Below are 24,154 nucleotides of genomic sequence, written 5' to 3'. Positions count from 1 at the left end.
AAGCAGGCCAAGCAGCATCAGAGGAGCAGGAAGGCTGACGTTTCGGGCCTAGACCCTTCATCAGAAAAATGCTTCCTGTTCCTATGATGCTGCTTGGCCTGCTGTGTTCATCCAGCTCTACACCTTGTTATCTCAGATTCTCCAGCATCTGCATTTCCTACTATCTCTAATGCAAAATTATGCATATCTGTTCTGCCACATTTGGGGTTACTAGTCCATGTTTAGACTTGCTTCAGCTGAGATTGGGTGGATTTTGCTTAACATTTATCACTTACAAGGCCAGATCTTGATTCTTCCCAATACTTTGGCTTCTCGGCTTTGTTTATCCTCTTGGGATGAGTATTAGTCCATTCGATAGACTCAAAACTTTGGTACTTGCCACTTTATACAGGTTTGTAAAAAGCTCAAGATGTTGCACAATGCATTAGAATAGATCTAACATATCACATATTTTCCTTCTGCAGTGATCATTCTTAAAGTCACAAACTATTTATCACCTTTAACCCTGAGCGCCAACCTGTTGTATGGTATAAAGTGATTCATCAGAATCATCAGCCCTCATCTCTCCTATAGTCATTATTGTAGTCTTGCATTGCTTCTTTCCAGGTAAACCCTTGATTGCAAAATGATTTGGTTTTTGCACTGGTCTTCCCAAGCTAGACATGCTTTATTTGTATTTTGTGTGATGCCCTCTGCAATATTTATAACTTGCAACAAAAACAGAAGTTGCTGGAAAAGCTCAGCAGGTCTGGCAGCATCTGTGAAGAAAAAAAATCAGAGTTAACGTTTCGGGTCCGGTGACCCTTCCTCAGAACTGGGTCACCAGACCCGAAACGTTAACTCTGATTTTTTCAGACCTGCTGAGGGTTTCCAGTAACTTCTGTTTTTGTTCCTGATTTACAGCATCCGCAGTTCTTCAGCTTTTTATTTATATCTTGCACCCTGGCCTTGATATTTTCTGCTGGCTCCTCTGCAAGTATTTTGCCGGTTTTCCTCCAATATGTTGTTCTTATCCAGTGTGGAATGTATACCACAAAGTCTCATCTGTCCCCCCTGTCAATACACTCTGGCACCCTTTGAGCTTCTGCATATGAGTAGCTTTCTTGAGAATATCTCACACTTATCCACTTTAAACTTCATCTGCCAAATTTTAGCATTAACCTAACCTATCCAAATTCATTTGTAAATTTCTTCATTGCAACTTACTTTCCCAACTGTTTTCGTGTCATCTGTAAACTTGGTTAAAGTATTTTCTATCCCTACATGGCCTGTGGCCATGTGGCACTGACTAGTTACATTTTGCCAACTAGAAAAAAAAACATTTATAAAGACTCTGCTTTCTGTTGGTTAGCCAATCCTCTATCCAAGTTAATAAATTTCTCCTAACCTGATTTGATCTTAACCTTGTGTAATGTTTATATGGGGTTCAAATTATGTCTTCAAGGCTTTCAGAATCTCTGTCTGGGTTCTCCATTCATCACTGAGATCTAATGTTCAATACAGCCTCCAGCAATCTTTCCCCAGCAAAGATAACTGTTATTTACTCAGTCTTTTTATTTAATTTGGCAACTATTTAATTGCTTTTCAACTGAAAATGGGAGAAAAAGTCTAGTTCTATCTGATATCTCCTTTTAATTTTCATAGCAGCAGATAATGGGGAAAAAATACACTCATTTCTGACTCACTCGCCACTTCAAAGTTGTGGTCTGCTTTTTCAATCTTTCTGCTTTATTTTACAGCAGTTGGCTCTCTTATAGCTCGAGCATTTCACTCCATCTCCCTTCCAGTTCTGACGCCATGTTTCAAGTAATGATTTTAATGATTGTCACAAATTTAAGTGAAAGGAATTACAGAAGAGGTAAATATTATGTGATTACAGCAAGCCAGCTAGTATAAAATGTACATATTAATTTCTCCAAACAGTCAATATTCCATGCAAAGAGACAGTATTGAGTAATTAGCAACAAGATGCTTGAAAGTGAGAGATCTTACGACGACACTTCCAGATGCTCAACCAGAATTGAGTAGCACATTAACTCACCCACTGTTCAAAGGGTGCCAACTTTGTTATTCACCTGAACATGTAAGAAGGGCCATGTTTCCATATTACATCTGATAAACAACATTTGTAACATTGTTTACTCCCTAGATATTGCACTGATGAATTAAGATAGATCCTGGGATAATATTCTTGAAGTGGGGCTTGAATACATGGTTTAGAAAGGTGTTGTCTCTGACACAGGCTGCTAGCTTTATCATTGATGGTAGTCGTGACTTCAGCATTAATACAGACAACAACTCAATTTTCTAGATTTCCCAAGAGTCATTTGAAGAGACAAAGGAAAATTTTAAACAGTTTAGTTGTTTTTCTTTTAACTGTTGTTGAGATTATTGATGTTTGCTTATTCTCTGAGTTATATTATGGATGAAAAACAAATGAAGACACCTTTTAACATACAGAAGCATTGTGATCAGAAAGGATTTCTTCAAAATAAGTCTTAAATATTTATGATGTTTATATGGGAGCAGAATCATATTTTCATTTAGAGGGGACTCTAAATGTGTGATTAATGATTTGTAAGATACCAAAAGTAAATCTGAAATACTACTTCAAGTTTAATTAATGGCAATAGCACAAAAGGGGGATAGAGTTACATTGTTGAATGGTAAATTTTAGGAAGTTCTGTTAGAATGGACTTCAGCTATGTGAAAAGAGACAAAATCATTATCATTTAAGAAGCAATTAGATGCTATGATGGTGGAGTTTTCAACTTGTTTTAGAATGAGATACGCAGGGCCATATAGTTCTCCCGAACTTTAGTCTATTTTGAGTGTATCGACTACCTCAGCCTGATGGTGTCACTTTAAGAGTAGTTGGCCTATATCCCTTTTACTCTTAATTAATAATCAGTGTTAAATTAATTGTAAAATAGGAAATACATGCCTCAATACGTTTAATTCAGGATTTGTACAGTTGTTGGAATATCAACTTTTGTCGAATCAATTCTGAGATTAAGATGAAACCAGTTTCTATATTTGAAGGAACACATTGAGTTTTTGCAATGGGCAGTTTTTGGTACTTCGTCAATTACTTAGATTCAGTGTATCTGAGTTATAAATGACGGATGTAGAAAATATGACAGGTGCTGGACGTAAAGTCTTATTCACTGTAGATATAAGGGATGATAAGTGACAAAAAAAGTCACATTCTTCTTTACAGAAGCAAGTATAACATGAGTACTCATGTTAAGCAGCCAAGGATTTTGTATTGGAACAACAGTATTCCCTGTGTAACTTGTACAGCCCATTGAGCATCATGGCTTTGCATTTAAGATCATGTTTGCTGGTTGGAAATTGAATGACAGAATCAGAGGCTTTGGTTAACCTTGTGTGTCATTGCACTGTTTTTTTTTCTCCTTCTCAGTTATTTTGAAAAGCAGAAAGTAAAAGAGCTGACGTGATTATAGTCTGTGAGTAAATTCCTCCTTTGTAGGGAGAGAAGGGCAATACACCTACAAGAGAAGTTCATAGATTCTGAGAGAGTTTTGCAAGTCCTTCCCTCCTTTTGAAAGACATTTTTCTTCCTATTGCAACAAGTGATGAGGAGTTTTTAGTCTACGTTAGTTAATTTAGTTTAAGTCTTAGTCTAGACTAAGTTTAGTCTTAAGAGCAGAATGCAATTGTGACCTAAATGTTCATTCATAGGCGCTAAATGTAATAAATATTTTGCTTCAATGAATTTATGAACCAAGCTTCCCACACAGGTGTATCCATGTGTTTATTTCTTGTTCTACTTTCTCTTCTGAGCTGCAAGTGTAGCTTCAAATACAGTTAATAATTCAAACTAATGAAGGTCGTTACTGAGCAACTGAACCATGTAGATTAGAAAGTGGCCAGATTGGATCGAGAGAGAGAGAGACAGACAGAGGGATTGCTGATGATAGGTTGGAAAGAGAGAAATGCTGACTGGATGCTAACAAAGTGTGACTAGTTGAAAATGGGTTGGCTGTGCTTGGAGAAACCTTACAGAACAGAATGGGGATGTCAGGATGGGTAACAAACTGGAGGAAGGTGTTTGTGTTCTGAAATCGTTAAACTCAATGTTGGGCCTTGAAGGCTGTAAGGTACTTCAGCAGAAGATGTGATGTTGCTCCTCCAGCTTGCACTGAGCTTTGCTGGAGTACTGCAGCAGGCCTGAGGCAGAGATATGGGTGGGGGAACACAGTGCTGTGTTAAATGGATGACAACTGGAAACTGGTAATCTGCGAATACCTCAGGTCCTATTCTGTATGGGTTGATTCCAGCACAGCCAACTCATTTTCAACTATTTACACTTCCCATTAACACCCATGCAGCATTTATCTCTTTCCAACTTATCATCAGCAATTCTTTTGCCTGCTTCTCCTTTCTTTTCTCTTGGGAAAGGTCTCCATCCAGTCAACTCACTACTTCTTTGCCTCACTCCTCCCCAATTTATCAACATAAAAGCACCATTTCCCAACAGCATTCAGTTCTGACAAAGGGTCACTGGACTCAATGTTAACTCTGTTCTCTGTCCACAGGTGCTCCCGAAGTTTCTCCAGCACTTTCTGCTTTTGTTTCAGATCTCCAGCATGAGCAGTTCTTTATTTTGTTTTGGATTTCATTAGCATTTACAGGATGATGATTATGGCTAGCCACAGCATTTCGTTGGAGAGGGGAATAGCTGTGGAATAACAAGGTGCCGTGATCCTGATTGCTACCCAGAAAGCCTGTTGAAAATATGCATGAGTGAAATTTGAGCGTAATTATAATGTTCATAACAACGATAATTTACATAATATCTTGTCAAAAAATGCGGCGAGATGCATCGTGGGAGTGTTATAAGAGTATATTAAACACTGATCCACATAAGGCAATGCTAGAGAAAGTGGCTAAAAGTTTTTTCAATGAGGTAAGTTCTAAGAGATGTTGTAAAGGGAAAAAGAGAGTTAGAGAGTCTCAGAACCTTATGGAGGGAATTTCAGTGTTTAGCATTGGCAGGCATAGCAACCACTAGTTGAGCAAATGCAGTCAAACATGTTCAAGTGGCCAGAATTATCTTAAGTGAAGCTACTTCAGTCTTGTTAAGGCTGAAGAAGATTAGAAAGACGGGGGGCTTTGAGGCCATGGTTGGACTTGAAACAATACAATAGAATTTTAACATAAAGGCACTGCTTAACTAGGACTCAGTGTAGATCAGCAAGCACAACTCTGATTAGTGAATCTAACTTGTTGAGCATAAGGACAGGGGTTGTAGAGTTCTGGAATTCCTCAACGTTATGGAAGGAAGTATGTGGGAATAGTGTACTCTAGCAATAATAAAGACAGGAGTGAGGATTTCAGCAGCAGATGAACTAAGCTGGAGTCAAAGTGTGGGGATGTTACATGAGTAGGAGGTGGTGGTCTTAGTGATTGTAATCACATCTCTGGGTCAGCTATAACACTGAGGTTGCATTCTATTTTGTTCTCAGACAGTTGCCAGGAAGGAGGATAGGGTCAGTGAATCAGAGTTTGGAGCTAGGATTGAAGTCAATCACTGTAGTCTTCCTGACATTTAGCTTGAGAAAATTTCTGCCCATCCAGGACTGGATATCAAATAAACTTTCTGATAATTTAGTGTTAATGAAGGAGTGAAAGCATTGGTAATGAGATAGAGCTGGATGCCGTTATTGTATTTGTGTAAACTAGTTCTGTGCTTTCAATGATGTTGCTGAGAGACAGCATGTATATGAGAAATAAGAAAGAGCTAAGGATAGATTCTTAAGGTGACACCAGAGGTTGATTGTGCATGGACAGTGACAAAGTCAATGCAAGTGATACTGTGGCTATGATTAGCTAGATAATAGAACCAGGTAAGTGCAGTCACATTCAACTGCAAAACAGTGAAGAGGCGTTGGGCAAAAGTGTGATCACCATGTTAAAGACTGTAGTCAGATAAAGAAGGACAAGGAGCGATAGTTTTCCCATATCACAGTCTCAAAGGATGTTACTTTTTGGATAGGCACATGGATGATAGGTTGGCACAACATCGTGGGCCGAAGGGCCTATACTGTGCTGTACTGTTCTATGTTCTATGTGACTCACATTGCATTGCTAGACAGTTATTGTTTACCTATAAAGGAGGTGGGCAAGACTATGTAACAATGACCCAATGATGTGTTGAGGACAAGATTTTAATGAGCATGTGGTAGAGGGGAGGAGGAATTGGAAATAAAGCAATGTTTGGTAAATGATCTGTTTACATTTTTAGATTAATTCAGGGGATTTAGACTTCATTGGCAGGGCCAGTGTTTATTGCCCATCCCTAGCTGCACTTGAGAAGATGGTGATCTGCCTCCTTGATCTGCTACAGTCCATTTGATATGGGTATACCCCAGTGCTATCAAGGAGGGAATTCTTGGATTTTGACCCAGTACCAGTGCCTTGTAGATGGTGGGCAGAATTTGAGGGGTTAGGAAGTGAGTTAATCCCTGCAGAATTCCTAGTTTCTGAGCTGTTCTTTTAGCCACAGTAATTGTAGGGTTAGTCAAGTTCAGTTTCTCCTCAATGGTTAATCCCAGGATGTTGACAATGAAATTTTACTGATGGTAGTGCAATGATTGTCAAATGTCGATGGTTAGATTCTCTCTTGTTGAAGATGGTCATTACCTGACACACTTGTGTGATATGAATGTTACTTGCCACTTAGAAGCCCAAGCCAGGATATTGTCTAGGTTTTTTTGCATTTGGACATGAACTATTTCATTATCTGGGGATCTGCAAAAGGTGCTGAACATCATGCAGTCATCTATGAATATCTGACTCCTAACCTTATAATTGAGCAAGGTCGTTGAAGCAACTGAAAATGGTTGGACTTAGACTTAAGACACTACCCCGAGGTACTCTCTCAGAGATGTTCGAGAGCTGAGATAACTGACTTCCAACAACCATGACCCTTTTTTAAAATGTGCAGTGTTCCCACAAGGAAAACAAGATTTGCAGCACTCTTCATCATTTCCAACTTCACAGCACAACAATGATATCAATTACATTGAAGGGCACCTTTAGATAACATATTGTACTCCTGTCTTCTGATGTACATAATGCACAGCTCTTACATGCATCTCTGGCCCTTCTCCAAAATATGTACAATATCTTCTGGGAAACATTTTTTAATATGGATTTGAACCATTTTTTTAACAATACAAGGAAAGAGCTAATTATGGACATAAAATAATTGAATTGTGGCTTACAACAAATTTTGTTTTCTTGATATTCTATGTAAACTATTACTCAGTCATAAACTTGAATCTGCTGTAAGACAAAGCAGATATTAAAGCTTTCTTCGTGTGATTCACAATCTGGTATATTGCACTGGAACAGCAGATTAAATTTCTTTCAGATGGTCCGAAATATTTCTTGATGTTTATCTTTAGTAAAAATCAATGAATCATTCTGTAACATCACATCATGCACTCAGCAGACGTTGTTAAATGTGAAGGCAACAGCGCCTACAATTCCACAACGCCCATATGAGGCCCCCATAACACGTTGCCTTGTCAATGCCAAGATGAAGGACATCACTAGGTGGGTGAACATTTGGAGACAAAAGAAGGGGTACAATCATAAATTGGGGTCCATGTGCATATCGATGCCATTGAAAGCATTTGAAGTCTGCAGTCAAAGTTTCAGGAAGAAGTTAAAAAGCTAGGCTTACTCCCAGTACCAAGCACAAATACGTTTATAAAAAAGGTTGGATAGAATCAAACAGGATGGAGGGTTTCAGATCTCTGTGACATTTGGGCAGGAGAAAGCTGTTGAGAGTTCATGGGTTGCACCTCATCAATGCTGAGATCAGTGGGCATGCTAAAGCTTATAATGCAGAAGGTCAGAGTTAAAATTAATTTGAGAGGAGGGGGCAGGGAACTCGATGAAAAATTAGTGAGGAGCCACAAAGGGCACTGGCAATCAAGAAAGGCAGTTTCAGAATCTGAGGAAACAGATAGGGAGGAAATGCAAAGCTGCATTTATGTGTTTACAATATATATGTTTGGTAAGCTAAGTAGATATGAGTCCAACAAGTGCCACGTTGGACTCTGAAATACTGACAATAATAGAAGTATGGGAAGGATTCGGAACTTAACCTTGTGCCGAAAAGGTTCAGGGATAAGGAGGATGGTTTAAAAAGAAATGAGTTGGTAGCATTGGCCAAGAAAACCATTACACCACTGGAGACAAATTATGTTGCTGAAGGGTCAGATATTAACTATTTGGTGAGAATTAAGTAACAGTAGAGCTCCTAGGTGTATACTATTGGTACACCAATCATGAGGGAATAAAGAAGCAAATATACAGGCCCGTTATATGAAGATGTAAGAACTATAGAGAAATGATAATTGGGAATGTCAATTATCCTGATATAAACTAGGATAGTAACAGTAGCAATGGGTAGTAACTATTGCTAATCATTGTTCCTGGGCTGACTCACCAACTAGTGAATAATCCATTCTTTAGCCTTTTTTGTCAATTCATACAACAAAAGATAGTAATATGTTTGACTCTTCACTTCATTTATTTCTGAAAAATTGGGAATCTGAAAAACCCGAATCAGCAAATACTGAATAGCATGCATTTATCTACCACTCGGAATTGAACAATATGTGGATTTGAGGAGGAATTGTGATGATGGCTTTGTCAAAGCTCCGAGGTTTCCTTTCCTTCTACCTTTTGCTTCATTCTCTCTTTAAGTAAAACGCAGCATTTTGGTTTATTGTTCTTTTCCAAAAGCAGCCCTTGCCTCATATTTTACAGCTGCCCATGTTTCAAATGGTTTACCAAATGGAAATGAGAACCCTCAGTCATTTACATTTAACAACACGATGTTTCACATTTATTGTCCCCCTCCACCTGAAACCATCCTCTGATATAAATTACTCCCTGAAGTATACTCAATGACACCCCTAACTGTGATAAAAGCCTGAGTTTCTCTGAAGAAGCTTCTGTTGTCTGCAATTTTGACATGAGCTTTTGCAATGTAATTTTTAGAGCTATGTTCCATATTATAGTTCTTTCTCAATCAAAACAAGCCTAATGAAAAACATATTGACATTCTTGTTATGGAGAGAAAATAGGGAATTGGAATTAATTATTATAGGTTTGACAGAGGGCTTGCACAGACACAATGGACCAAATGTCCATCACAAGCAGAATCATTTTATGTTACTTACGGATTCTCACTGTTTATTTGCATTCTTAAATAAATTCTCCTGAAATAGTCAGCTCAGCTATTTCTATCAATTTTGAATCAGTTTTCTTGGGTTAATTGGCATAAATGTGCACCAGTAAGTGTTCTTAACCTTGCAGAGCTAGTAAACGCTATTTATTTATATAAAAGCAAAACTCATCATATGGAACAATGCATATCTTTTGGCATATGAACTGAATATTGTCTTTCACTCATGCCCTTATGCATGCTTACTAAATCTTTCAGTAAGTGGACTATTCAAAGGTCAATGAGATTGTACAGGAAAGAGTCATTGACACATTTCATTTCTCAGCGAGTGAACATAAAGACAGCAGTTATAATCAGGCACGCTTAACTTAATCAGTGTAAAATATAGCAACATAAAACATTTATAGCACAGGTGACTGTTCAGCCCTTCAATTCTGTGCTGACTGAGAGTTAGTTATCCAAATTAATAATACCTTCCAGCAGTCGGTCTGTAGTCTTGTAGGTTACAGGATCTCAAGTGTACATTCAAGTTATTTTTTTAAATGCTTTAAGGATATCTGTCTCTGCCACCCCTTTCAGACAGAGAATTTCAGACCCATCACCCTCTGGATGAAAAAATGACAACCTGATTATGACTTGACTGCTAACTGAAATGGATGCTCCTATCCACTCCGTCTATGCACCTCATAATTTTGTACATCTCAAATACATTTCCACTTGGCCTTCTATGCTCCAAAGCAATCAATGCAACCTATCTAGATTTTTTACGCAGGTACAGTTCTCCATTTCTGGCAATATTATTGCAAATATCCTTTGCATTCTCTTAGTTTAATCACACCAGGTTGATAACACAATGTCCAAAACTGAAGGCAGTTTTCAACTTATGGCCTAATTAGTTCCACAAAATCCTTCCTACTCATATACTCTTTGCCTCAGCCAACAAAGGGACGTATCTGATTTGCTTTTCTGACCCGCTCCTCTACCTTTTCTCCTACCATCAAGGATCTGTGGACAAGTACTTTTGTAACTTGTCATATAATAAAGTTCCTCTTGGAACGTGGTTTCCAATAATATGACAACATTGATCATGGTATACAGCCCTATATTAGTGACTTAACCAAAATAACTTTCAACTACTCTGATTGTCATGGTCTGTTTCCATCCATGTTTGATTTACCACTGTTGTTAACAGTTGGAGGGGAGAGTCTGTACAAGAAAACCCCAGTCAAGCATCATGATCAGGCACTCCCCAGTGTAAGATGTAGTGATATTCTTGATCATAGAGACTAACTCAGAAATTGCCAAATAATTTCAGTCTTGAAATCTGTACTACTAATCATACTTACTCAAAAAAAAAACTCACTCCTTCTTGTAAGGGTTACCAATACCAGTAAAATGTTTCTATACTACTGATAGTCCTTACTACTACCAGCAAAGGTTACAAATATTACAGATAGTTGACTGCATGATGACATATAATGGGACATGACTCTTAAGGGGCACAGAACATTTAAAAGGCCAGGAAGTTAAGAAAAGTTGAAGGAGTAGCTTTGTTAGTTAATTATGCTATTAACATAAAAGAGAAAGGTGATTTAAGTACAGGAAACCAGGATGTGGAGATAGTATGGATACAGATGGGAAATGGTGGAGACCTGAATGGTGCACAGGGCCCCTAACAATAACAAGAATGTAGGGTGAAACAGCTGGGCAGAAATAATAGAAGCTTATCAGAAAGATACAGCAATAATTATGGGAGATTTTTAAACTGCATATAGACTGGAAAAATCAGGTAGGCAAAGATAGCTTGGATGTGGAGCTCATAGAATATTTTCAGGATTGTTTCTTAGAACAGCATGTTCCTTAGCCAACCAGAGAGTAGGCTATACAAAACATGTTCTTATGCAATAAGGTAAAATTAGGTAACTTGAAAATTAAACTCCTCACACTGAAATAACAGTTCTAAACTATTAAGTTTGATCAGAATCTACTGATTTACACATTCAGCTTCAGATAAGACTAGTAGGGGTCACAATTTAAAGATAATGAGTCCTGCATTTAAAACGGGCAATTTTTTTTCGCTTAGAGAATCATGAATCTTAGAAACCCTTCCTGAAAAGATAATGGAAGCAGAATCTTTGAATCTTTTTCAGGCAGAGGTGGATAGATTCTTGTTAAGCAAGCAGCAGAAAGTTAATCAGTGCTATGTTGAAATGCGGATTTGAGGTTACAATCAGATCAGCCATGACCGTACTGTATGGTGGAGCAGGTTCCTTGTTTATATGTTCTAAATACTACCTTATGCAAAAATAATAAGAAAAAATCTACTGACTTGTTACTTGTGATTTTTTTTTCATATTCCTTATCCCTGAGCAGTAATACTCACCAACCAACCAGCTTAATGTGTTAACTAACAATAGTAATCGCCATTTAATGATCAATTTTTTATGGTTTATGTTTCTTAATTTATATGTGAACAGTTCTACTTCTAATAACTTTGATAACAGATATTAAGCCTTAATAAAACTTATAAAATGTCACAATTACCAACAAATTTCAAGACTTTGACTAAAACAGTTGCAGCTGATTTTCAACAGAAATCCCCTGTACATAAAAAAAATTCCCCTAATCATTCACCAAGTACATGTTTAAATTTGAGTGTCTGCACATCGTTTAGTGGATTATTCTGCAGATATCAGGGATACTTGATCCTGTACACGTCCTCAGGCTGTGCTGTTTAAAATATGATGAAGCTGACTAAACAGAAAATAAACTCTGATTCTTGGAAGCCAATCTTACCTTCATCAGCCATTAGTTAGAATAGTTGATAAGCTGATTAAAGTTGTTTTAATCAGCGAGCAGCGAGAAACCCGAGCATTTGATGGTTTGCATACACGTAAGAGAATGTAGGCAATCGTATGTGAAATGATAAGGAACTATTGGAAGGAAATGAAAAGGATGTATTGGCACTGGACGGGTGCAGAGGAGGTTCAGTAGTTGATTCTGGAATTTGTTAGCAATTGCAACATTTTATAAGTTTTATTAACGCTCAATCTCTGTTGTCAAAGTTATTAGGAGTAGGACTGTTTACCTATAAATTGAGAAACATAAACCATAGCAAACTGATTATTAGTTGGTGATTACTATTGTTAATTAACACATTAAGTTGGTTTATAAGGAGAGATTGAGTAGACTGGGATTATATTTGTTGGAATTTAGAAGAATGGTGGGGGGAGGTGTGTCTTATAGAAACATGTAAAATTATGAAGGAAATAGATAAGATAGAAGCAGGGAGGTTGTTTCCTCTGATAGATGAAACTAGAACCAGGGGCATAGCCTCAAATAAGGGGGAAGCAGATTTAGGACTGAGTTGAGGAGTAACTTCTTCACTCAAAGGGTTGTGCATCTGTGGAATTCCCTGCCCAGTGAAGCAGTTGAGGCTACCTTGTTGAATGTTTTTAAGGCAAAGATATATATTTTTGAACTATAAAGGAATTAAGGGTTATGGTTAGTGGGCAGATAAGTGGAGCTGATCAGCCATGATCTTATTAAATGTTGGAGCAGGCTCGAAAGGCCAGATGACCACCACCTACTCCCATTTCGTATGTTCTTATGAACTGCTACCTGGGAGCCTGTGAATTGTGTTAGAGAATTTCTTAAAAATGTAATCTGAAAGAACTGAAAAATATACCGAAATTCCGGGCAAAGGACTCGACAGAGAATTTTTTTGTCAGACTCTGTACCAGATGGAATTAAGTAAAATTAGTAATTCAGTGATAATAAAACAATCTTGTACTTATGTATAGACTTAATTCAATATGCAAGAAAGACTAATATTATCTCTGAATTCACAGATTATAGCTTCATGCTTCGCTTCAGAGATTTGAGCACATAATCCATGTTGAAACTTCAATAGACTGCTGAGGGAAGCTACACTTTTGAAAGTGTTGTTCTCTGGGTGAGACATTAAACTAAAGTTCTGTCTACTGTCTCTCATAGATGCAATAGATCTCGAGGTATCCCTGTGATCTGTTCATTATCTCATTGATGATTGTGAGACCTTGCTCCCTTTAGTTACTGTGTTTTCTACATTACAACAAGGACAGGATTTCAAAGTAATTCTTTGGAGTGTTTTGAGGTTTTGATAGGTGTTTTTAAAAATGCACAAATCAGCTATACTTTTACCACCAGTTTGGCCTCTGAACCCACTGACTTTCTTTGGCTAATATTTTCTGATTAGCTGTGGGGAAAAAAATGCACAGGCAGTGGGTAGCACCGTTCAGTGTTTGCTGTATACGTTATTTGAGAAAGCATGCAGCTCTCCTTACCTGCCTTCATAAAATTATGGGAGGCAAAGAGGAATGTTAAATACAAAGAAAGAAAAAAATACTGGAAATATTCAGCATTTCAGGCAACATTTGTGGAGAGAATTGGTGTTATTATTTTAGGTCAATGATCATTCGCAAAGAAATGTTATGCTTACATTATCTAATCCAGTGGGCCAGTGAAAGCTGTAACGAGAATAATAGCTCCTGCATTATTAATAACGATTTCACACACACCACGGATGGTGTGGCAGCTCCCTTTTCAAAGCAGGTACTTGCTGCAGAGAAAGAAAAATGTCTTCCACTTGAGATAACTAGAAGGACTAAAATATGTAACATGGGTAGATAAGTAGAAGGGGAGGCAATGGCCTAGTGGTATTATCACTAGACTGTTATTCCAGGGACCCACTTAATGTTCTGGGGACCCAGGTTCAAATCCCACCATGGCAGATGGTGGAATTTGAATTCAATAAATATCTGGAATTAACAATCTAATGATGACCGTGAATCCATTGTCAATTGTCAGGAAAAATCCATCTGGTTCACTAATGTCCTGTAGGGAAGAAAACTGCCATCCTCACCTGGTCTGGCCTACATGTGACTCCAGACCTGCAGCAATGTGGTTGACTCTCAATTGCCTTCTGGACAATTAGGGATGGGCAATAAATGCTGAGTAACCAGTGACACCCTCATCCCATGAATGAATAAAGAAAAAAAAGTATATACATCAAATTTTTGCTTTGCTCAGAGACACACAGGAAATAGATACTCATACAGTGATGGAAAAACAGGAGATTATGACCATTTGCTCAGATTCTGCTAAATATAGGGGTAATGGAACAGAGTTAGGAGGAAGCTTTAGGATTTAACACTTGAAAAGACAGACCTGAATGTTATGAGGTTGGAACAGTAGGGACCAATTATTTAAAAAAAAGGTTGCCGTATATAATGATGTGCTGTGGGCAGCCTTAATGAGCAGAAAGAGGGAGACTTTCACCCCTTCAGAGTGAGAAAGACCTGCTTTCAATATCTACTAGCCAACCTGATTGGCCAGCAGTTGTTGGTGTCCCAGCTACAGCAGAATTCAGTAGTGGCCACTGCTGGAACTGTTGCCAGTCACATGTTAAAGAGATTCATAATCGCAGACTTTGCTAAGTCCTGGATTTTAGGGGAAGCATGGAGCAAAAGGGGTGGAGTGGAGTAGGGAAGGCAAATGTTGCAGGCCAGGTGGGGATGCACAAAGAGGGTATTATCTTGGGGAGTGCATTTCCTCCCCCTTCCCCTTTCTCACTTCAAATAGTGAAGCAGACTTCACACATACAACTGCATTATGGCATAGGCAGCTTAATATTCAGATCAGTTTGCTCGGTTACAAGCTCAATTGACGATTAAAGATTATTTTAAAGGAGCAGATGGGCTTCCAGTTTTGACACCCATCTAACTACTGTATTATCCCAACTCACAAATACGAAAAATCCTGGCCACAGTGTTTTTGGCAGATTGGTGAATTTTCCCTACTATATTCTCTGCAGTTTTGTTGCAGGCGTACTTCAGAATATTGAACTGCAAAGCTATCAATCCTTGTCATCTGGGATAATCAAAGAGGTTTGACTTGAGCACTTTCCTTGTGTGACTTATAAAATTCTAACAGGACTACACAGGATAGGATGTTCCTGATGGTGGGTGTGTCCAGAAACAGGGGTCACAGTGTGAGGATTCAGGTTAGACCATTTAGGACGGAGATGAGGAGACATTTCTTTACCCAAAGGGTGGTGAGTCTGTGGAATTCATTATCACGGGAAGTAGTTGATGGCAAAATATTGAATGTATTCAAGAGGCGGCTAGATATAACACTTGGGGTGAATGGGATTAAACGTTACGGGGAGAAAGCAGGATGAGGCTATTGAGTTGGACGATCAGACATGATTGTGATGAATGGCGGAGCAGGCTTAAAGGGCCGAATGGCCTTCCCCGCTCCTATCTTCTATGTTTTTATGTTATTGTGGCAGTGAACTGGTAACTAGCTATATTTCTAATTGTTACAGCTTTCAGTATGCTAATCCTATTCACATCAATGGCGTGTGAAATTTACTTGTGCTTTAAGCCAATAATGCTACGAGTACATTGAGATACAGTCTGAGGGATCTCGGGTTGCGGGTGTCTGCACCTACATGGTTCCTGACGCTGCTTGCTTCTTGTCACTCGATAGGCTTTTCAACTCCTTATGTATGGATTCCTTTATTTACATCTGGACCTACTGAATATATCACTGTCTAGTGTGGTATGTAACACTTCTCACTTCACATGCTTATTCTACACGAGTATCTTCTTCCTTACTGATCTTAGAGTCATGATTAAAAGAATCTTATTATATCACAAAACTGATCCTCACGAATGCAAAAACAGACACATTGCATTTGCAGCTCACTTTGCATTACGGGCATTGAGTAATCTGACACCAATGCTATTTCGTTTCAGTGTAAATTTACCATGAAAACTGATTTATGGCATGTCTGACAGCAACACAGAGATAATAGCAAAATTTGTAGTAGCATGCACAGTATAATTCTTCACTATTCAAAAAACAAAAAAAAAATTGCCCCTTTTCAGCTTCTGGTATGTCACCCAAGACGTCTGTATGGAGATACTGTTCTGCTCATTTAAAGCTGATGTAATGATGGAAGCTTGTGTGCTGTCCTGTGGAGAATGTTTGCTTACCCAAATTCTCTATCAATCCATATATGTGTGCAATTATACATGCACATCCATCCCTGAATGATGGAAAGGGACATGTTAGAAAAGTACCAGGATGTGCTAGAAAGGTAAGGTGTTCTGGCAAGTGATTGATATTGTAGAGCTTAAGTGAGAGAATATTCTTTACTGAATTTCCAGGTGATATTGAAAACACAGTTAAAGCGACATCATTTTACATTATTTCATTTAAGTAGTTCTACCTAACATTACTTTAGACATCATTACAGCTCAGTGGTTAGCACTGCTGCCTCACAGCACCAGGGACCCAGGTTTAATTGCAGCCTCAGGTGACTGTTAGTGTTTAGTTTGCACATTCTCCCTGTGTCTGTGCGAGTTTCCTCAAGGCGCTCTGCTTTCCTCCTGCAGTCCAAAGGTGTGCAGGTTAGGTGGTTTGGCAATGCTAAATTTCCCAATCATGTGCAGGGATATGTAGGTTAGGTGGATTAGCCACGGGAAATGCAGGTTTATAGGGATAGGGCAGCAGGGGTGTGTCCGGGTGATATGCTCTTCAGCAGATTGGTGTTGACTCGATGGGCTGAATAGCCTGCTTCCACACTGTAGGAATTCTGTGATTACAGTTTTTAAATGTTTCCCCTCCTTTTCAATTTGCGCTCCTGGTTCATCCCATGAAACAATGACACAGGTTATTTTTAGGCAATACCTGGAAATTTTTGGAGCATCTGCAGTTGTGAATTATTTTTGTATTTGTCTTGGTTACTTGCAGTTACCCTGAATTGACATGTTGCAGACAAAACATTCCAAAGCTTACTTCTTACTGGGCTGCTAAGAAGACTAACAAACAAAGCCAATTTTATACATTAAGGTAGACAAGCACCTTTTAAAGTACTTGGCATTTGTATGCTTCAAACTATTAATAATGTCTTTTCTTCTCCAAAGGCTGGTGAAAGATGCACCATGGGATGAAGTTCCACTAGCTCACTCTCTGGTGGGTTTTGCCACTGCATATGACTTCTTGTATGACCACCTGAACAGAACTCAACAGGAAAGGTATCTGGAGGTCATCACTGATAGCTCTCGCTATATGTATGAAAAATCTTTCACTCGTGGATGGGGATTTCAATATCTGCACAACCATCAACCTACCAACTGTGTGGCTTTGTTGACAGGAAGTCTCATTCTCATGAACCAAGGTATGTGACACCAGTAATTAGAAGTGTGGATCCAAATAAGTTATCAATGTTCTTAAGAAATAAGTGGAAACTAAAACCATGAATGATGTGAAAAGAAGCAAAAGAGCTACTAGGCATAATTCTACTTTTCAGCCCTTTGGTCCATAGCCCTATAGATTATGACATTTCAAGTGCATATCCACAAGAACACAAGAAATAGAAGCAGGAATAGATCATATAGCCCATTGAGCCTACTCCATCATTCAATATGACCGAGGCTCAGCTTGGGATTCAATCCACTTGTCTGCCCACTCCGTACAACCTTTGATTCCCTGAGAAACCAAAATCTGTCTGTGCCATTCACTTAACCTACCTAACTATATAGCCATTTGCAGACTTCTAGGTCTGGATTTTCTGATGAGTAATAATCATTGTCAATTTCCATTCTCCTCCTCCTACTGCCAAAATGTAGGAGGAGCTCCACATTTCTTGCTGGTGCTTCCAATCCTGGTTCCTTCAGAAATGCCCGTGTACAGCAGGATAGTCAGGGGAAGATAAACAAACCCTCTTTTTTTTTTTTATGCAGTAAATGCCATTTTATGCCAAGCTTAAATGTTCCATGGTTGCATGTCCAAAATTATCGTCATCAAAAACCTGGCATTTCTTTATTCAGTATGAGTATCCACCTAACAACCCTCCCTCTCCCAAAAATTATTCACCTCTCCCCTCATTCCGATCCTCATGCAGTGATCGCCTATCCCTCAACCCCCACCACTTACAGTTTCCTCCTCCCTCCATCATCTCTTGAATATACTCACCACCCTCCTTTACCCCTTCCTCAATGCTGCCTCACCCTCAATAATACCAACCCTTTGGACATAGCTGGACAGGAGTCAGGGATTCCAGAAGGTGAGGGGCAAACTGCAACCCTGATTGAAGGAATGGAGGCTGGTGAGGGGTTGAAAGTGAACACACTTTCTGGTTCCAAAGCGGCTTGAGAATGAGTGTTGTCTGTGGTTCAAGGGCTGGGGGAAGGGGTTGGGGAATATAGATGTGCAGGATCCAGTCATTACTGTGGGTGCTGCAGTGATTTGACACTGCAGCCAACTTGTGTAGAGATAAGTTGCTCATCAGGCTTTAGATCTGCTTTGAAAAACTCTTGAGTAAATCAGCATAACAAGCAGGATGAGGATAGAACAAGCAGCCCAGGTTTGTATGGCTCTGGCCAATCGTGGAACAATCCAGGCAGGGCAGACCTGGCAATTGGAAGGTTAAATACCCCGTCTGAATACCACAGATGTACTTATGTTGCAATTTCCTCATGACCTTGAGGCCAAATCCTCATGACCTCTTCACAATTTACTCTCCCACTTATCTTTCTGTCATCAACAAACTTATTAACCAAATATTTGGTCCTTTCATCCATGTCAACGGTATAGATCAGGGGTGCCCAACTTCCTTGTGCAGGGGGGCCGTGTATCAGCTATATTCCCCAAGATGGGGCTAATGACTGGGATGTGAGAGGTTGGGTGCTTATTTGTGACTGGATGAGGAATGTCAGGGTGCCATAAGACCAGGGAGATGTTGGTGACCGGTTTGTAAAAGCAAGGGGTTGGGGATTGAGGTGATTGTCTAGGTGGATGCTAATGCTGCCTCTCTGCCCTCTTTCTCACACTCTCTCTGTTCTCCTGTCTTTGTCTTAACTCCCCCTCTCCGCCCCTCCTCCTTTCTCTCTTTATCTCCTTTGCAAAGATTATAACAAGCGCCCCCTTCGGGCCTCCTATAGAGCACCAGATCAGCGTCACTGTCCCCTACAAGACCTCGCTCCCTGGACAATCCCTTCTCTAATGTCCCCATAACTTCCCCTCAAACCTTTCCTGAGTGCTCCTGCCACTAGGATGCCCTGCCCCACCCCCTGGGTCCGTGCTGGACCAGAGGCCCAGTCTGAGGATGCACTACAGCCCCTTCAGGGCAACCACCCACCAATCTGTCCATGCTGACTTGGGCCTGAGTACTGCCACCACTGGAGCTCAGACTCTGATTCCCCCTGACACCATGGAACCCCTCCAGCCCCACCCACCAATCAAAACTGGGAGGAAGAAGCATGCTGCTATGAGGTGTGCCTGTACCTGGAAGCACACGGACCCTAGTCACAATCGGTCTGTGGCACGTGGAGATCCTGAACAATCCCCTTCCATGAGAAATCCGGGATAAATAACCCAACACACGGAACATGGGTCATTCAGCTGAATTATGGGACAGTCCTTGTGAGGGTGCAGGTTTATGAGATTTGCCATCATATTGTGGCTTTAGAACATCCTCCTGACAATCTTGTGTCAGCTACAGTCAGTTTGCTTACAGTTTGTTTAGGTTGTCTGTAATTTTGTCAAGAATCACAGGATTTCTAGAGCTTTTTCTTAAGTCGACAGCTGTTCCACTCAGAAATATTGTAATTTTTTAACCACAACATTTCCTCATATCCACAATTGCTGTGAAAACCTGATCGATGTTAATAGCTGTCTCTGGGGATGGGATTGGTAAGAGTTATAAAGTGAGACTTCCTTTAACTGCATGTTCTCAAGTGGCTGATTGAGGTGATTTGACAGTGTAATGTGCACTGACAGTGTCTCGAAGAAAACTGTGGCTGGGAAGACTCTGATTTTTGTTTTCCATCCCTATGAATGTATTTCACATCCCTGAGTCTGCAAAATGTAAAGCTTTAAAATCATCCTGAGGTCTCTGGCAAGGCTTCATAATAACAATAATTGTTTACACGTGTGTGTAAAATGAAAATGTTTCAAATAAGTTTCCTGTAAGTTTTTCCAGCACTAACTTACCACTTAAGAACTTAAAAGCTAAAGGAATAGAAGCGGGAGTGGGCCATATCTTCCATGGTGTCTGCTCATCCATTCAATTAGATTAAGGCTCAACATTTTACCTCGATTACACTTTCCCATCCTCTCTTCAGTATTTCTTGATTCCTTTAGTTTCCAAAAATATACCAATCTCAGTCTTGAATGTACTCATTGACTGAACACCCAGAGTTCTGTGGGATAGAGAATTCCAAAAATTATAATCCCCTGAATAAAAACATTTCTCCAACCCCAGTCCTAAATGGGCAGTTATTTATCCTGAGAGAGTGAACCCTTGCCCTTAGAGCTCGAACCAATGATAAATCGATATATGTTTGTTGAAAACAGCAGAACCTTCCAGAAAATTGTTTTTACTGAGGTTAAAATAAATAAATTGAATAATATACACTCAGACTTGGTGTTAATTGCTCAGGGTTTCTGGTGGGTGATCACAAATATTCAAGTCATTTTAGCAAGATCGCTTCATTTAAATTTCGCTGACTAAACATCCACTGCTCCAACTTAGAAATATCATAAATTCACATGTCACAGAGGTTGTTCACGAAGGACATCTAATAGGAGCTGGGTGGTCCCATGGGGTTCAAAAGCTCATACCAAAGGAGGTGTAGGCTTTCACAGTGGGGCCATGATATCCCCCTCCTGATTCTGTCCATTACTGAAACCCTCATCCATACCTTTATTCTGTTGATTATCTTGGTGCATTCCTGACCAGCCCTCTCACTTTGCACTGTAGTAAACTCAAACTCATTCTTATTCTGTAGCCCATACCCAAACTCATCAAGACCTGTTCACCTTTACGCTCATGATCTACACCTGCTCCCAGGTCTGCGAATCCCTCTGTGGCCTCATTACTCTGTGAACCCAATTTTAACATTGTATAAGTGATGAAGTTTAAAACCTTGCCCCCTTATCTCTGTAACCCAATGAAGTTCCAATATTCTCTTTGTGCTTCTCTGGTGTCTTGTGCCTGCCTGCTCAGCCTCCACCTTTAGTTGCCTATTCCCTAAGCTTTGTAAATCTATTCCAAAACATGTATGCATTCCTACTGTATGTACTCCATTAAATCTTTTCTGGAAACTTATTTCTTGGACCAAGCTTTTAGTGACAAGTTCAAAATTTTCTTTAAGTGGATAGTTGCTATGATTTGTCTAATAATCTCTCTGCAAAATTCTCTGGGATGTTTGTATTACCTTAACATGAGGTAGAGGCAATACATAAATACAAGCTAAGATAACAAGGTGTAGAGCTGGATGAACACAGCAGGCCAAGCAGCATCAGAGGAGCAGGAAAGCTGACATTTCAGGCCTAGACCCTTCTTCAGAAATCATCTCTCATAAATACAAGCTGTTGCTGAGACCCGAAGGAGTGGAACCCATAAGGACAGGTTACAGCTCTTTATTTTTCTTAAGACTTCACTTCTCGGGCCCTTTTCGATCCTGGTCCATATCCCTGTTAGGTTCGCCTGCTTGGATACTGAGTGTGGATTCCAGATCAGGCCCAAGTTAAGATTCCTTTCAGATTTGCGTAGCATTCTCAGGATCCTATACACAGACGTTAGAGGAGACTTGTCGACTTTGTGTGAGTGTCCTTACTGCATGCTCAGTCGAAATCCCAACTCATCGATTTCAGTCAGTGCCAGGGGAGGTGGGTAATGCACCTCTGCACCTCCATTGGAGGGGGAGTTCCCCACTGCACTTTCAGATTTAAGAGAACTCCTGGAATCACTGGTATCATTCATCATAAAGCAACTTCATATGACTGCAGATTCAAATTCTGATCTCTTTTCAGATCATAGCGTTGTGAAATTTCTTAATGCATTAAATACTCGTTGCCTGTTTTTTTTTAAAAAAAAGAGCATTTTCAAGATTACACATGATAGAAATCGAGAAAAGTCGCTATTGGTTCTCAGTTCCCACTTTCTATAATGAATGGCTTTCCTCCATCTCGAACAAATGTCTCAATGGAGATTGACTTTTCCCCGACATGTCTCCCCCTCGCAATACCTCCCTCCTCAAGGCTTATTGGCAGTCTTGTCTGGAAAAACGGAAGAGGAATTTGGAGTGGGATTCAGTTGAACTGAATTTCCACCCCAAGTCGCGTCCACAAAATCAACCTATTGCAAGCAGGAATTGGTGGAAGAAGTGCTGGCTCCACCTTCTGGTGTATGTAGGAAAGTGACTAGATGCAACGAAGACTTTACAAATCCTGCCATTGCTTCCATGATCTACCTTGTAAGATCTGGCTGAGAGGAAACACTGGAAGGTCGTTGCCTCCTATTGCAGCCAGACCTGGATTGCCTCCCGCAAAGTCAAGTCACCTCTGCTTATTGGATTGCACCTATAATCTTTATGAATATAATCATGCATTCATTTCAAGCTGTTGCAGGAGATTGGACTGACTTGAGGTGATTTCCTGTATATAGTCATGGTGACATCCCTGTTGTCTATCAAGGCTGCCCTTGTTTAATTTAAGAGAACCCACATTAGCAGTTGGATGAGCCTGAAGATCGGTCCTTGAATCCTTATTGCCATTGGAAATCATAAGAAAAGTTGTTATATTGAAGAAAGGCTATTTCCTCAACCTTTGCTCTTGACTGTATCTTCCTAGGCCATTCTCTGTGTTACAGTTTCACTCAGCCCCCATTGTACCTTCATTTGAACAGTTACGCTGCAGGATAGTTCTCGTATTCCAGCAGCTAAGCAGGCTGCTGGTGATCAATTCACCTTTACTTTCAGAAAGGATTAACATCACAGTGTTTAATCCTATGTAGTTTAAATATCCAGAAGACAGATGTCCTCTATGCTTCATAAACAGTGTCTGCCAACTATCAAGATCCATGGCAATCTACTGAACAACGTGGTCAATCCCTTTACCTCACGAGCCTCATTTCAGTGAGAAGGACATTGACAACGCAATACAAACTTACCTCCAGTCTGTCAGCATGCCCTCCATTTTGTCTGAGGATGGAAATGTTTGATGACAAAGACCTCAAACCCAGCACCAAACTCATAGTCTACAAGGCAATAAGTGTTATCCGTCCTCCCAAATGCTTTGGAGACATGGACAATACAGTACAAACACCACAAATCTCAAGAAAAATCTCACCGGAGATGTCTCCACAAAATCCTACAAATCCAATGGCAGATAGTTCCAGTATCAGTGTCCTCTCTGAGGCCAATATCCCCAGCACCAGGAGGAGCTCGAACAGTTCATACACTTCACTAACACCTTCCACCCCAACCTTAAGTTTACCTGGACCATCTCTAACACCTCTCTCCCCTTCCTGGACCTCTCTGTCTCCATATCGGGCAAACACCTAGAAACTGATATTCATTTCAAGCCCACCGACTCCCACAGCTACCTAGAATACTCCTCCTCCCACCCACCTTCCTGCAAAAATGCTATCCCCTATTCCCAATTCCTTCGCCTCCGCCGCATCTGCTCCCAGGATGAGGCATTCCACTCCCGTACATCTCAGTTGTCCTCGTTTTTCAAGGACCGTAACTTCCCTTCCGCGGTGGTCGAGAACGCCCTCAACCGTGTCTCCCACATCTCCCGCACCTCATCCCTCACACCCCGTCCACGCTATAAGAACCAAAAAAGAATCCCCCTCGTCCTCACGTACCACCCCACCAACCTCCGGATCCAACGCATCATCCTCCGACACTTCCGCCATCTGCAATCCGACCCCACCACCAAAGACATCTTTCCCTCCCCACCCTTATCTGCTTTCCGGAGGGACAACTCTCTCCGTGACTCCCTTGTCCGCTCCACACTCCCCTCCAGCTCCACCACACCCGGCACTTTTCCCTGCAACCGCAGGAAGTGCTACACCTGCCCCCA

The 24,154-nt window shown here is 40.2% G+C and overlaps 2 protein-coding genes across 3 annotated transcripts in view; both read left to right on the top strand.

Moving 5' to 3' along the window:
• Positions 1-17,467, top strand: part of LOC109920175 (dermatan-sulfate epimerase) — a 54,720-nt gene extending 37,253 nt beyond the window's left edge. For both annotated transcript variants that reach the window (XM_020520204.2, XM_020520203.2), the window contains exon 3: positions 17,206-17,467. In XM_020520204.2, coding sequence (XP_020375793.2) covers positions 17,206-17,467 — 262 coding nt within the window. The remainder of the gene's footprint in view (positions 1-17,205) is intronic.
• Positions 1-24,154, top strand: part of LOC125480965 (dermatan-sulfate epimerase-like) — a 167,759-nt gene that overhangs the window by 127,587 nt on the left and 16,018 nt on the right. The gene's annotated exons all lie outside the window — the stretch shown is intronic.

The sequence above is a fragment of the Rhincodon typus genome, chromosome 5 (assembly GCF_021869965.1).
Source record: "Rhincodon typus isolate 14 chromosome 5, sRhiTyp1.1, whole genome shotgun sequence".
NCBI lineage: Eukaryota > Metazoa > Chordata > Chondrichthyes > Orectolobiformes > Rhincodontidae > Rhincodon > Rhincodon typus.
Note: the sequence above shows the minus strand (reverse complement) of the source record. Positions and strands in the feature narration are given on the sequence as shown.